Raw genomic sequence first — 14,481 nt, forward strand, 5'->3', positions numbered from 1 at the left:
TTACTAATTACATCAGTCCAGTGGGATTGTGAGCAGTTCCATCTATTTATCTATTCTAACTACTACACATCATGGGGCAACAAGTCTCGCAATTTCTCTAAAATGCTTCTATCTGGCCATCATAATCTGAACTTTATTGAAATTCTGCAAATCCTTACCTTTGCCCATGATACAAAAATGAAAATTACAACTTGCATAATACATTTATCTATCATTTCCCTTTAATTTTATTGCAGACAATTTCATCTGCATGACGTACAGGTAGTTTTAATGTTTTGACTGATTGGTGTGTGAGTTTGAATATATATAAAACATGTGAGAACATGCATTTGATAACAATCATTTTCAACATGATGACTTTGTCATAACAAAGCTATACTGAAAAACCTGTTGTAGACTGACAGATAATAAATTTAATTTTTTGTAACTCATTATAAAATAGTTCATGTTAAAAAAATAGTAATTATATACAGTATTTTGATTTTTTTTGAATTAAGACTGAAACATTCTATGATGTAGTTGAAGCAGTATTAAGCATAAGCTTATACAGAAAAATTTCAAAATACAAGAACCAGAGTAAATTGCAGTCTTTTTGGTTCAAAGGTTGAGCTGGTACAACAAATAATGATTGTATGTATATGCTACTGCCAAAGCTCGAAATCTCCATGAACTGGCTGGCCCAGTTGAATGTCCGAATTTCTGGCTGTGGCCAGCCCCTATATATCTCTATATATTGATTCCTATGATTCAAGGTCATTGTCTTTTTTGTATGATAATTATGGCCATTCATAATTATGGTTAGCTATGGCAACCCTAACGATCATAGGAACTGGAAATTGATATCTTTTGGATTGATATATAGAAGCCGGTGAAAGCCAGAAATTCTGACATTAGCCAGGTCAACTGGGTTGGCCAATTCACACACTGGCTGATTTTGAAAGTAACATATTTATTTATAAGGCAGTCCTTCAAAAAAAAAAAATTTAGCACAAAAAACTAGTAAGAATAATATTATTGGAAATATACATCTATTTGTATGAACAATATAAAAAATGTCACATTTCTTCATTAATTAGATTACAGTTTATCACAGACTTGCATCTCTTTGACTTAAAAAAAAGAAATGTAAAAAAGATGAACTGAGTGTGTGACAATGGGTTCTTCAGTCTTATGACAACATCATCCTTATACCTGAGGTATGTCAGAAGCAATGCACCATCAGCTGTATTTGATACATGCTCTGCATGTTGAAATAACACTTAAACTAATTTGTTCATCTTATCATCCCAGCAGACTACGCAACGACATCCACAAACACATGATAGACGATACAACGATGATATAATTGGCAGCAACGTGAGGTGCAAAACTGAAAATCGGACAATACGGACACTGATATGAACCGCATACTTGGCATATGCTCAACACAAAGAGGTTGTACACATCAAACATCGATTCATTGAAGCGTTCTGCAATAGAGGGGGGGGGGAAATAAAATTATAACAAAAGAAAATGTACTGATGTTGAGATATGTATAAACCTTAGCATTAGTACAGCCTATACTAAATAATTTATCAAGAAGAAAAGGAGAGAGCACCTGATTTTTTGATCTCTCTAATTTGTTCATGGAAAAAATTATCTACATATATAAAGAATGCTATAGTAATTGAATATGCTACCAATACAGGACATAGCACAACAAATGATGTAAAATATATATATATGGTTACAATATGAGCAGTAAAACAGGGGTCAGCACGGATCATGGCCTCAAAATTAGTGAAAATAGTGACCAAAATGTTTGAAAAAGTGACCAAATAGTGACCGAAAGTGGGGGAAAAAATCAATAATGTTATAATATTATGTCATTGATATTATTATTTTTTTTTTTTTTGTCTGGTTTTTTTCCTAGTAATGAGCACTGAATATGCTGCATATTGTTCTGTTTGAAATTTGCATGCCAATGAACAATTTTTATTTTCTCTATCTATCTCTACCATCATACCTGGAGGCCATTTCCTGTAGTTAAGAGAGGCTACTAATGGCTCTAGTTTAGCATCTTATGGCACATTGCGCGAAATAAGGAAGGTCATGTCTCCAGTGGTGTAGATGGTAGCATCCTTGCCCAGTATGCAAGAGAGGCCTGGGTTTCAGTCCCGGTAGAGACAAGATGACTCTTCTAAGTTCACCTCAGCATATTATCCAAACAATATTTGTTTCCTTGAATTTTTATTGTGTCTCTCATTTTTTAAATTTACCAACCATCTGAGACACCTCAAAATTTAACAGGAGTCCATACTCAGAAAGTTAATATTCAGCATACTTTCAACACAGATATTTTTTGTCTTAGTCGCAATTGTATTTCAAAAAGGCAACTTGAATGCAGCGAAATGAAAAATAATAATTTAAGAAGATATGTGTAATTTGTACATATTTATTTAATTTGAAAATATATTAACAAAGGAACTATTCATACCAGGAGCATAATAATCATAGACTCTGACAGGCAACCAACGGCTGATGTTTGCAACTGGGTACCACCTTTGAATGACGAATGAAACACATGTTGGATGTGAGTCAAGCTGCAAGATAACAAAAAATATATATATTTAAAAATCATCTAAAAAAAACTTGAATGAATCTTTTATGTTAAAGATGATAATAAACATGCAAAACATAAATAATTATCGCTATACATTGAAAATTAATTTTTCATTTCATAAAACAAAGTGATTTTGTTTAATGGAAGCTCAACTGTATTTCAGTTTATATTTCTGTGGTCGGCTGAAGTTAGTATTCTGTGGTTCCCAACTTCGAGGCGCGAATGCGAGCAAAATCTCCCAGTTACAAAGTCTCGCTATAGAGAGCAATAGGCCTAGAACTGTGAAATTAATCAATCATTACACTTCACTCATATTTAGAAAAATTGATGGCAGTACTACACATAACAAGCATTACACAGAAACAAACTTCACATTAGGTTCACAATGTGTACACACACATTCCGGCATATACCAATTCATTAGAAATTCTGTAGAGGAATGTTTACGAGGTGCATGTATGGTTAAGTGGTAGTTTATATTTCTAAATGTTGAATTATAAAAAATAATGGTGAACTGATGCATAATACTACTGTGTTAGCTGATTATAATGACACTGTGTTGTCAAAATAGACATTGTATCAGGTGGTTGTTGCATCGGAAGAAAAACATATATTATAGTGTCATTACATGAAAACATTTAGGACTTATGGTAGCAATCATCATAGAAGGACAGTCACTATAAGAGCTCCACTGTAATAATAAACAAAACATACTAATGACATGATAATAGACGAAACAAAAATATAAACTGACCGCAGTGAAGTAAAATGAAACTTTTCTCTCTGCAAAACGAGCTTCTCTGAGATTCCTTACTCTTCCCTTTTTAACATATGAATCAAGATCTTGCTGCTGAATCACATACCCAGTCGGGATGTCAACTTCTACAACTGCCATACCACTCTGAGAACTCTCTTCCAAATAAGTCCATCTGAAAGAAGATAGAAATTTCTGAAATCTTGAAGTCTTAACATCAGATCCAGATTTCTATTCAGTATTTGTATTGCAAATACAAATAGTTCTCCTTTTTTTAAATCAATGAAAATGTCATTGATTATAAAAGAAAATTTTTTTGTCAAAATGCAGAAAATTTAAATTTAAAATAAAATGGTTTCTGCTGAGGCAACTGCTATGATTTCAAAGAGGGCTCAAGCATTTATGCAATCCTCCAGCTTAATTTATACATTGAAAATCTTGTATGGAATACGGGTATAAATATAAATCTTTAATAATTTAGAGTCTTAATTGGCACATCTGTAAAGAGGCCACTGATGTGATTTTTAATCACATGAATTATGTAATTTGAGACATAATTTTAAGAATGCTCACCTTTGACATGTTGTAATTTGAATATGAGAGCTGTTTCTGCCATAATAATATCCTTTCACTTGCAAGGCGAAAGCTTCAACAGGTGGTGGTGTTTGCAAGTGAGGCCAGTCTACATTATACTGAACAGAGAGCTGAACCAGTGCCACACCAGATCCTTGAGCTTTAACTATAACTACTCCCCATGCATTGGGTACCTGCAAGATCAATAAAATCAGCAAAACAATAAATAAATAAATTATAGCCAAAATGTTAAAATTGGTTATCTAAGATCGTATTTTTTATTAGATTCAGCTTAACACTAGAAGGACCACTGTTTCGTTATACAGTGAAACCTGTCTAAGACAGACTCTGTATGAGACGGAAACCTGTCTTGAACGGAACAGAGAAATAGTCTTGTGGCTAATTAATGCTTTATCAATTATGAGAAATCTCTTTAAGACAAAAACTGTCTGACGTGGAAACAGAAGACATAGTTCATTTATTTTCAGACAAAAACCTACTGAAACTGAAGGAATTTTTGGCTTTTCCTGTACAAGAACTCTTCTTGTACGGGAAAAAACTCCCGTACAAGTTTTCTTCTTTGAAAGCTCCCCAGATTCTGGGATTTTTAAAGGTTCTGTAGCATTTGATCATGTGGAACAACAAAAAAAGCTGTCAACACTAGTTAGAAACCTGTGTTCTGGATATAACTAAAAATATATTGTCTGGTTCAAATAATAGTTCTCTGGTTCATTGTGAAACTCGAGCAAGAAGATCGAAAATAGTCAAAATGACTGCTGTTGTCAGTCTTAAGAAATATAATAATAATATATTTCATTAACTGTTCAACCATCTATGAGCAATTCAGGGAGGGGGGATATCATAGAAATTAATTTTTCAATAAAACAAATGATGTAACTTCTTAAAAATATACTAAAAATATAATTGCTAAGAGATTCCTCAATAAATATGTTTCTGAAATTATTTTTCTTTAACGCTGAAGAAATAATGAAACTGAAAAACAGATGCAATTTTTTGTGCCATTAAAGGGATAAAAAAAAGGTTAAATCTGCACTGTACTGAAGAATTGATCTAGTGTGAATTCTACTTTACAGAAAATTCTACAGTCCAGCATAGTTTAAGTCTAATTCTTGTCAAATTTTAAGAGTTTGAATGTGTTGTAAAAATCGATTCTATTCTAAATATAAAAATAAAACTTGCATCAAATCTATGCTGTTTAGACAAGTTATCCTCTCCAATATGAATTTGTTTGACAAATCCTGGAATGGATGGCACCTCTACTGTAACAGTTACATCTGTGACGTCTCTTATTCTTGACTGAATAGCATATTCAATAAGACCTTGCATTGCAACAATAGTATCCTGAAAATTAAATCAAAAGCACATAAATATAACTGTCTTTTATTATAGAGCATGAATACAGCATTATTATATTATGAATGATAGGGATGAATATACTACTACTTCACCGTATATGTAGAATTTATAATGAATTGGTACATGTTGGAATGTATGTTCTGAATGTATATAACAAGAAACTGGGTGTATCCACTTTTTCTTTGAAAAACATAATCTTTTACTAAGTGGAACGTCACACATATTTAATAAATGTTTTGTTTTTCGGACCACCAATTATTGGTGTTAAAGCGGAGGTGTTGTTACAACCATGTTTGTTATAAGCGATTTTGACTGCATTTCTTCAAATTAGCGGGGCAGGATGATAAGTAATACAAAACTATAAAGAAAGAACATCCAAGCTTTTTTCCTTTGAAAAATGTTCAATATGACTTCCTTTAGTCACGTGTAGAGTATTGAGGTGATATGGAAAATTTTGTAAAACATGTTCCAATTTGACATTAACAAAAAATTTCTTATATTTTAGATTTGCAAAACATATCCAAATAAATCTAAAAATCTTAAAACATTTTGAAAATTTCATGTACAATAAATGCGATCAAATACAGTTAAATGTGATACAGACGGAAAATACAGAGAAAATAATAGTTTTGTAAATAAGCCCCACTCATTTGACGAGATATTCATCATCCACAATCTTGCATCATGAATTATAATTAGATTTTTATCGGATAATTTGATTTTTTGTAACTTTTTTTCATTATTTCTTTGACACAAGATTGTAAATTTCTCCATTTCGCCAAAAGGATTTTTTTTTTTTTAAATTCATCAAGAGAAGTATTGTATTGATTATTTTGTCGTAAATTTAGCATGCTTCTGTGACATTATAGTAAAGACATTAATTTAAGAAAATCAGCCTGATATACCTGAGTAGATGCCCATCCACCATCTGTCAAACGCTGTGTGTTCAACCACTCAACGATCTCTCTTTGAATCAGAGCTTGTCTGGCAACATGCACTAAGAGACCATATGCTGTTGCTTCAATATTGGAAGCATCATATTCATGAGGCAACCTTGGAATGAGATATGGCCTAGTATTCTCTATTTTTGTTGTTGGTCCACGAACTCTTTTTCTACCCCAGTACCTCATGCCACCTGTACAAGAAATACAAAATCAGAAAACAAAATTTTAACTAAAAATGTATAAAAACATTTAAATATTTTTTCCACAAAAAAATATTTTCCTGAAACAATAATTTCCTTAACACAAGAAGAATTCTTCAACACATTTTGATAAAATATATATATATATATATATAATAGTCAGTCAAAGATTATAGCCGGGGCTGCAACTAGATGCTTGGTCTGCCAAGGCAAGTTTAGACGCCGCCCTCCCCTTCCTGTAATGTTGAATGAGAGGTTAAAAGTTGAAATTTGCAATCCTTCTGGTCCTGTACCCTGGGCACCAGACCCACCTGCAGTTGCAGTTATAACTATAGCCCCTAACAATGAACTATCTCAATAAGCATCTTATAGAGCAACAATAACATCATCAAAAAGATAACAACATCTTATAATTATTATAACAACATCTAAAGTGCAACAATATGTCTGTAAAATTCTCCAAAGAGAATTTAAGTGCCAATAGCTGAGAAGAATCAGTAAATAAATTGTTACATAAAGCTTTGTATCATGAGGATAATGTCGGAAAAGATGTCTAAAAAAGAGCTGTTGAGAATGGAGCCCTGTGGCAACACAAATAGTAAAAAGTAGACAAATCTCTCATAAAATAAAGATTTATCAGAAATTTCGAACTATACAGTCACCACTTGATTTGACCAACACATTTTTACAAACTATTCTTCTAATCCCTAATCTTGTGTCATTTCTTTGAACATCTTTCCTATTTATGAACTTTCGATTTTACAAACTAATTTTTCAAGTTAGTTCAAGTTTGTAAAAACAAGCCTCAAAAGTAAATCAACATAATAGAAATTTCACTCACTTTCTTCTCGCATATGTTCATCCAAATAATTCATAGCTTCATTTGCACTGGGACTGTTAGCTACAGTCAACGCATATGTGACAATTGCAAGCTCATATGGATCATCTGTGTGTCTTATCCTACTGAGCCTGTTTCCTAAATACCGCTCAGCTTGTTTTCTAGCGGTAGAGATTCTTGATCCAACATCCTACAATAGTTTTGGTAATTTTTTTTTAGAATGTTGAACAACTTATAAAAAAAATGAAACATTTACTTATTAAAAAAGTCACAGATAGTTACCATGATAAATTTTAAAATTTAATGAAATGTAACGTAGATATTGAAAAAGAAAAATCTCAAAAATACTCACGCCACTAACATCTTTGACTTCAGCCAATGTTATAAGAACATGTGCAGTCAAGGATATATTGCTGTATCGGACAACATCTAATCGGTTTGAACTCTGCAATTTGAATTTTAGACATTCATAAAACATATGTACATAAAAATTAAAATGTTAATGACAGTTATACTACAAAATAAATGTCTCAATTAAAGAAAATTCTTACATGGGTAAAGTACTTCAACTCGCCAATGGCATATCAGAAACATTGACTGTAATATGTATTAATAGCACATTTGAATAACACAAAAACATATATTTTCAATATTTTTTCCTCTACCAAACAGTACTAGCCTTTTGAATGAAGTCATAAGTCCACTGAGCAAAATTTTCAGGTTGACAATCTAATGCAGTCGATTTGAACCGAATGAACAAGAGAAGTTAAAATAGAACAAAATAACTTCCATCAAGTATTTTATTCAGATCAAAATGTTCCAATTGCATCAAAGAAACTCACGGTTAAATTCATCTTCCTGTCTAAGGGAAAAGGTGAAGTTTCGTAAAAAGCACCCTCTGGGGTTTGATGATTCAAAAGCCAGTCTAATGATTTGCTTATCACATCCGGATCAATGTATAGATATGCTTCCCATTCTTGAAAGGTCGCCTTGTGAAAAACTCGGGCACAAAATGCTGTCAGCCTGAAATTAAGAATATAATTAAGATGTTGGGAAATATCCATAAAAATGAAATTTTAATAAGAAAAAAAAAACCCTAAGGGGCGAAACAAAATTTAATTTTACATAATTATTCAGAAACAATGAATTGAAATGAATTTCTCATTTCTTTTTACTTGAATTTTAAAAAAATAATTGAACCCTTGGTATTTAAAATTGCAAATGCCAAATTTTCATGGTTGAAATTTGTCAAATTTGTTGTAGTAATTCAAATGTTTTATCTCAAAGCATTATTTATCTTAACCTTTTCAGTGGAAATCCCGAGACATGTCATCAAACTTGATCTGCTTTATTTCAGCCACCCCAAAATATCTCTGCTTCTAAAAAACGCCTTGAAGTTGTTTTTACAGTAAAACGTTTTCCATTTCTCCCCCCCACAAATCAATCAACTGCCAGTGGGCGGAGTCAGTTCTTGTTCAAGGTTATATAAAAGGAGTAAGAACACAGTCTCTTTGACTGTGTGTGTTCCTCCCCCCCCCCCTTCTCCCAGAACTGTAAAGAAATATATGCTCAGTGTGTAAAATATGACTTCTCTTCCTATAAAGCTGTATATGTCATGACATACACATTTGTATCATACTGAGGGAAATAAAAATGATGGGTGGAGTAAATTTTCTTGTTGGTGGGGAAAGTAGTTATCAGATCGCAATCCGAAAAAAAAAATCTTGAAAATAAGTGGCAGTTTGTGAAGGTTTGCAATTTCAAAAGTGGCAGTTATAATGCGGATCTGGAAAATTTTAAAAACCGCTTATAGCAGGTTAAAAACATGTGGAAATATTTATTTCACAACTTATGTTAATTCAACAAAAACTTTCAATAACTGAGTGAATACACATTTTTTATTGAATCATATGTGTATGTCTTGATTTTTATATTTTTAGAGGATCAACATTTGCGAAATTCCATTTGAAAACTTTGAACATAGTGTAATATTTATCCATGGAAAAACTTGTTTGCTATTGTAAACACACACCAAAAGTACATACCAAACACTAGGTTTTGAATTCCATCTGAAAGGAACAAAAGCTCCATCATCACGCTGGTAACTCAGTTGTCGCTGATAACCTAAAAGAAATTGGAAACATAAATGTTATATGAATCAGAATGCACCAATCAGTATCCCCCCATTACCATTAAATGTATGGGTGCAAATATTATCCCAATAAAGCACATACCAATATTTAGGTGCTTGAATGCCTGCTTTTCAATAGCAGGCTCTCGTTGCCCTGTAAGACGTAGATAAAGCAAAGTGTACAAGTTTGCTGCAAAATTGAACATGTTCTGTTCTCCACACCAATACGGCTTCCGCAACAAACTGCTAGCATTTACGGGCATCGTCGCAAAGGCTGGACCAGTTACATCACCTGCAAAATTGAGAACAAAATATTTGATGAGGTATAATAAGTAATACATATGAATATTAATGAAAATGTAGCATGGAAAGAATATTACATATTGAGTATATGTTCTTTATTCATATCAAAAATATTTCAACCTGTAAATTTATTTATATAACCAGGATTCCCCGGAATGAAAATAATGAAAACTTATAGATCCCTGAACTGTTCCATTTCACTCACCAACGACAGAGATATGTGCTTGGTTTGAACCAAACATATATAAACGCTCTATTCTGTAAGGGACAATGGGGGTTTCAGTAATATTTGTGTCCATATATTTAATAAGATAAGCTCCCTGACTGAGATCAAGTTGGACTGTCGAGTGACGATACTGAGGAATTCCATCAGCCTGTAAAAGACACCACAAGAAAATTAATAAGATAAGCATATGATTATTATTTTCAGCATTTACTATAACTATATGCAAACTATATGAGTATTGTTTGTCAAACTTAAAATCTAATGTATTGGATAAAGAATATGGCAGTGTAAAGTCACATACCTCAATATGCAACATTTTGGTAACAGTGTCTTTGGCTACTTGAGATTTGGCAGTAATAGTAACATTTATGTCACCCATTCGAGTTGGAACAATCGGCATGTATACCACTGCAGTTTTCCCTGGTTTAATCTAAAGTGTAAAAAACCATAATTGATATAAACATGTTATGTCCAGAGTTCGGCAGTTCACAAAGTGTCCAGCTATTTTGTAAACATTAATCACTATAAACATAGACTGATTCATAGTATTGACATATTATGTGACTGCACTCACTGACATATTATATATATAAATGCTTCTGTTTTGATAATATTATACCGCTTATTTGAACTGTGTGGTATACTTGTTTCCTCGTTAAGAATATAACACCACACAAAACACTGTAAATTAATGTCATTTACTGAAGAAAAAAAAAATTATTGAATAAACAACTTACAAATACTAAATGCTGATGTTCGCCAAACGATGTTCGTGGATTGTAAGATGAAACCTTGCCGAATGGCTCTACATGTACAAATTTGTAGTCAGGAGAGTCAGCAACTACTACCAACGCCTAAAACAAATTGAATGAAAAATTTATACTTTCAGGAATATATATAAACATTATAGTAATAGAACACTACAACTATGTATAGATGATAAATGTCTATATTGTTTCTGCACAATATAAGCATCAAATAAAATGTCTGAAGCTAATAAAAGGAATCATTGACCCACCTCTATCTCATAGAGCATATAGTTGAATAAACTAACTCTAATTCCAATTTGTTCGCCTTGCATACTTTTGGTAGGCATCTCTACATTCATGTAGAATGGTCTTGCACTGGAGAACTGCAAGAAAAACATATGAAAATTGCCAATCAATTCATCAAATTTAAGTAGAATCACAGTATTCTCTTGAGAAATATGGCGCTATACATTTCACAGAAATGTGATCTTTGTGGTTTCTGTAAGAGGGAAGATAATAAAAATGAATTTATTTTCATCTATCAGTATGTGTGGGCAGAACTGGTAACAAAAAAAAAAAATCTTCCATTATTCGCGGGGGGGGGGGGATATGATCAAAGTGTTCAAAATTTTCAGCGGAATGGATCATGAATTATTAGTGCGCCGTCAATTGACTGCTTTTACAAGGGTACACCAGTATTGATCGGTGAGGGACAATGCGAGGTTATGGTGTTGCAGGGAATTTTTCTCTAATAGGGTTGTTAATAAATGGAATAGCTTACCCCCGGAGGTAGTAAATTGTAACACAATTGACACATTTAAAAAGAAATATGATAAACACGCTGGGGTAAATTCAGAAACTATCCATACTTAGAATAAGACAGCCATAAAAATTTCTTATGGGCATTGTATTATATTTTATCATGTATATATAGTCCTCATTGAGCATTTTGCCTGTTGTGACCTTGTATTTGCAAACTTTACCTTAAAAAAGTACATAGATTATTTCACTTACTGTTATTCCTCTATCTTGTATGCCAAATCCATCAACATGATTCATTCCAAAAGCTGAGACTACCCACGTGGTAGGAATTTCAGGAACTGGGACATTGAAAATGTAGTATCCTAATGGGCTAGAAAAACAAAATGTGAGATTGAAATCGCAAAACTGAATAAGAAATCATATTTCTTGTCAATAGAATTAGAAAATTATTTGCTATTTTGCAAATGAAGGGTAAATTAAGTAGCTCTTACAACCCACTTATAACCACAATAATCACTCATTATATTAAAAAAAAGTGTGACATACTGAAAGCATGACATAACTGACAACGTTATCTAGGTTCTGATGCTAATTAAATTTTTAACGTATGTTCTAATAAAAAAATACAAAATATCCAAATGTGTATTATAATGAACTGCAGTGTAACAAATGCTTCCCCTAGTTTCAAATAATGAATTGGAAACCCTTACAAAAGAGCAATATCAAAAATTTGTTTTAGAAAACAAATCTACATCTTAATTGGACGCATAAATTACACTATACATGCTAAACCCATGGCCTACGGGCCAAATGAGTCACCTGATGTGGCCTACAACCCCGAACCTAATTTTATAAAAATGAAGTAGCACATTTAAGTGATGCACAGTATATTAACACGTCACTTAAGGGACCTGCTACATTGTTCTAGATCACTTAAGTGGCCTGCAACACTGTTTCAGATCACTTATTCAAGTGGCTTGCGACCAGTGGCTCAGAGCCGAGGGTGCTCAAGCACCCAAAGAAATTTGTAGAATGGTTCACATACTCCCAGAATTGATTCAGAAATCAAAATTTCCTACACTAAACTCAAGACAAGAACTCACAAGTTTGAAAATTTTTTTGACGTCTCTGCCCATGACACAGATCACTTAAGTAAGTGGACCACGATATATTTTCAAAACTAATGAAGTGGCCCACACTCTCCTAGAGGTTGAACATCCTTGACGTGCACTAACAGTTTCATTGTTGAATGTCACATCAATAAAACATGATAGAGAAACTTTTAAATTTGACATTTACCCAATGTTTATATCATGCCAAAGCCATGAATTATCATATAATCTCTGTATGCGATTGATACGATGGAACTTGAACTCTCTCAATTTTTGATCCGAATCATCAACACCTGGAAAGTGGAAAGAAAATCAGAAAAAAACCCATATGACATGAATATAAATAGTAAACAGTGCTATAAACTAAATGCTACATAAAAAATCAACGATGATTTAAAGAGTAATTTTTTTATTAATATGCTCTAGGAGAGTTGGTCTTTTATTAGAACTCAAGATTGAGAGTTGAAAGCTCTATTCACCTATGGTGAAAAGTTCATCTACTTAGAAAAACTTAATACTCACTCTTCCGATTATTTTGTCTGCAAAGAACTACAATGGCAATCCAAATGCAGCATGGAAATACAGTAATGGTAGCAGTTGAGCAAAATGATAGACATTCATTTATATTTATTAAAAAAAACTGAATTCATAGACTTAAAACAATGCTTATTCAGAATTTATAATTATAAATAGCAATCGCATACTTTGTTTTCCAAAAACTATTGGTTTGTGTATATTTTACATGTAAAACTTGCATTATCTTTTGATTCCAAATTTAATGTCATTGTTTCAAGAAAAGAAGTCATTTGAAAGGTAGCTTGTACTTGTTATGCAGTACAAAAACTAACTTTCTATCTATATCATGTACTGTATGTAGTTTTTTTCTACATTTCTTCATTATACATTTAAAATCGTGAATGTAAGAAAAATACCAAAGCAATTGAATAAAATAATGCAGTAACTAAGTGAACAGTAGTCAAGTAAATAGACATTTTTAAAAAATAAGAAGACTTTTCTCCGAGTAAAACATAAAGGGCCATTCAAGTATTACACCAGCAGTGAGGGGGAAGGGGGATGGATTTGCTGACTTTTGATGATGGGGGAGGGGGAAGAGGGTTTGATTGATGATTGTGTCCCCAATCACCCTTTATGAAAATATGAAATATTCTTAATAGCATCTTCACCATCTATACATTTTCATTAGTTAATGCTCAAAACTGAAAAACGCAAGCTAAAAATACAGTGTACAGTCTGTAATCATGTGAAAAATGGTCCCCTTGCATACATAGCAAAGTTTTCAGCAGAAGTGTCCAAGGGTGGTGATCAGACTTACTATGTATATTCTCGAAGAGCAATACAAATCAGGGGCATATGCAGGATCAGCCTTTTGAGGGGGCACAAAAGTATTGAAGGAGGCAAAATATATTTCTTAAAGAGAAATTTTGAGGTATTAGCATTAAAATGCATTGAAGTTAACAGAAATTCATTATAACAACATATATAAAGGTATTTCACAAAAATATGTTTCACATAAAAAATATTTTTTTGATCATTTCAGAGGAAGAAGGTTTAGATTGTTTCAGGTTTAGAAACAAGCCGCATATGCTCGTCCCCCAGCATACACCTCTGATCCCAATATACAGTAGGAGGGGGAGACAGTGATAGTGCTCACTCAACTTTGCTGACAAGGGGGGAGGGTGAAAAATTACCAAAATTCTGTGAATGTAATACTTGAATGGCCAAATACAGGAACTCTTGAATAAATAAATGAATCAATTTAAAGAGCAAACATATTTCATAAAACTATGAACCCATGTAGCTCACCCCCCCCCCCTAGTTAACTGAGATCTTTTAAATAACATTTCTACATTTAGGTAGGAGGTAATAACTACAGCCATAATGTAGGATCC

The 14,481-nt window shown here is 32.7% G+C and overlaps 1 protein-coding gene across 1 annotated transcript in view; it reads right to left on the minus strand.

The window, feature by feature from the left end:
• Positions 1 to 489: 489 nt before the first annotated feature.
• Mcr (macroglobulin complement-related) overlaps positions 490 to 14,481 on the minus strand; it is a 55,552-nt gene continuing 41,560 nt past the window's right edge. Inside the window, exons 19-35 of the mRNA XM_089251365.1 lie at positions 12,759 to 12,864; positions 11,712 to 11,829; positions 10,967 to 11,080; positions 10,686 to 10,802; positions 10,250 to 10,378; positions 9,928 to 10,096; positions 9,523 to 9,711; positions 9,334 to 9,412; positions 8,131 to 8,311; positions 7,641 to 7,733; positions 7,292 to 7,478; positions 6,212 to 6,441; positions 5,130 to 5,291; positions 3,930 to 4,123; positions 3,357 to 3,531; positions 2,477 to 2,582; positions 490 to 1,469 (exon numbers count right to left, since the gene is read on the minus strand). Of these exons, the coding sequence (XP_089107491.1) occupies positions 1,282 to 1,469; positions 2,477 to 2,582; positions 3,357 to 3,531; positions 3,930 to 4,123; positions 5,130 to 5,291; positions 6,212 to 6,441; positions 7,292 to 7,478; positions 7,641 to 7,733; positions 8,131 to 8,311; positions 9,334 to 9,412; positions 9,523 to 9,711; positions 9,928 to 10,096; positions 10,250 to 10,378; positions 10,686 to 10,802; positions 10,967 to 11,080; positions 11,712 to 11,829; positions 12,759 to 12,864 (2,537 nt within the window). The 3' untranslated portion in view covers positions 490 to 1,281. The remainder of the gene's footprint in view (positions 1,470 to 2,476; positions 2,583 to 3,356; positions 3,532 to 3,929; positions 4,124 to 5,129; positions 5,292 to 6,211; positions 6,442 to 7,291; positions 7,479 to 7,640; positions 7,734 to 8,130; positions 8,312 to 9,333; positions 9,413 to 9,522; positions 9,712 to 9,927; positions 10,097 to 10,249; positions 10,379 to 10,685; positions 10,803 to 10,966; positions 11,081 to 11,711; positions 11,830 to 12,758; positions 12,865 to 14,481) is intronic.

The sequence above is a fragment of the Pholcus phalangioides genome, unplaced genomic scaffold (genome assembly GCF_987345545.1).
Source record: "Pholcus phalangioides strain wild (caught in Gottingen) unplaced genomic scaffold, Ppha-v1.0 ptg000024l_1, whole genome shotgun sequence".
Lineage (NCBI taxonomy): Eukaryota > Metazoa > Arthropoda > Arachnida > Araneae > Pholcidae > Pholcus > Pholcus phalangioides.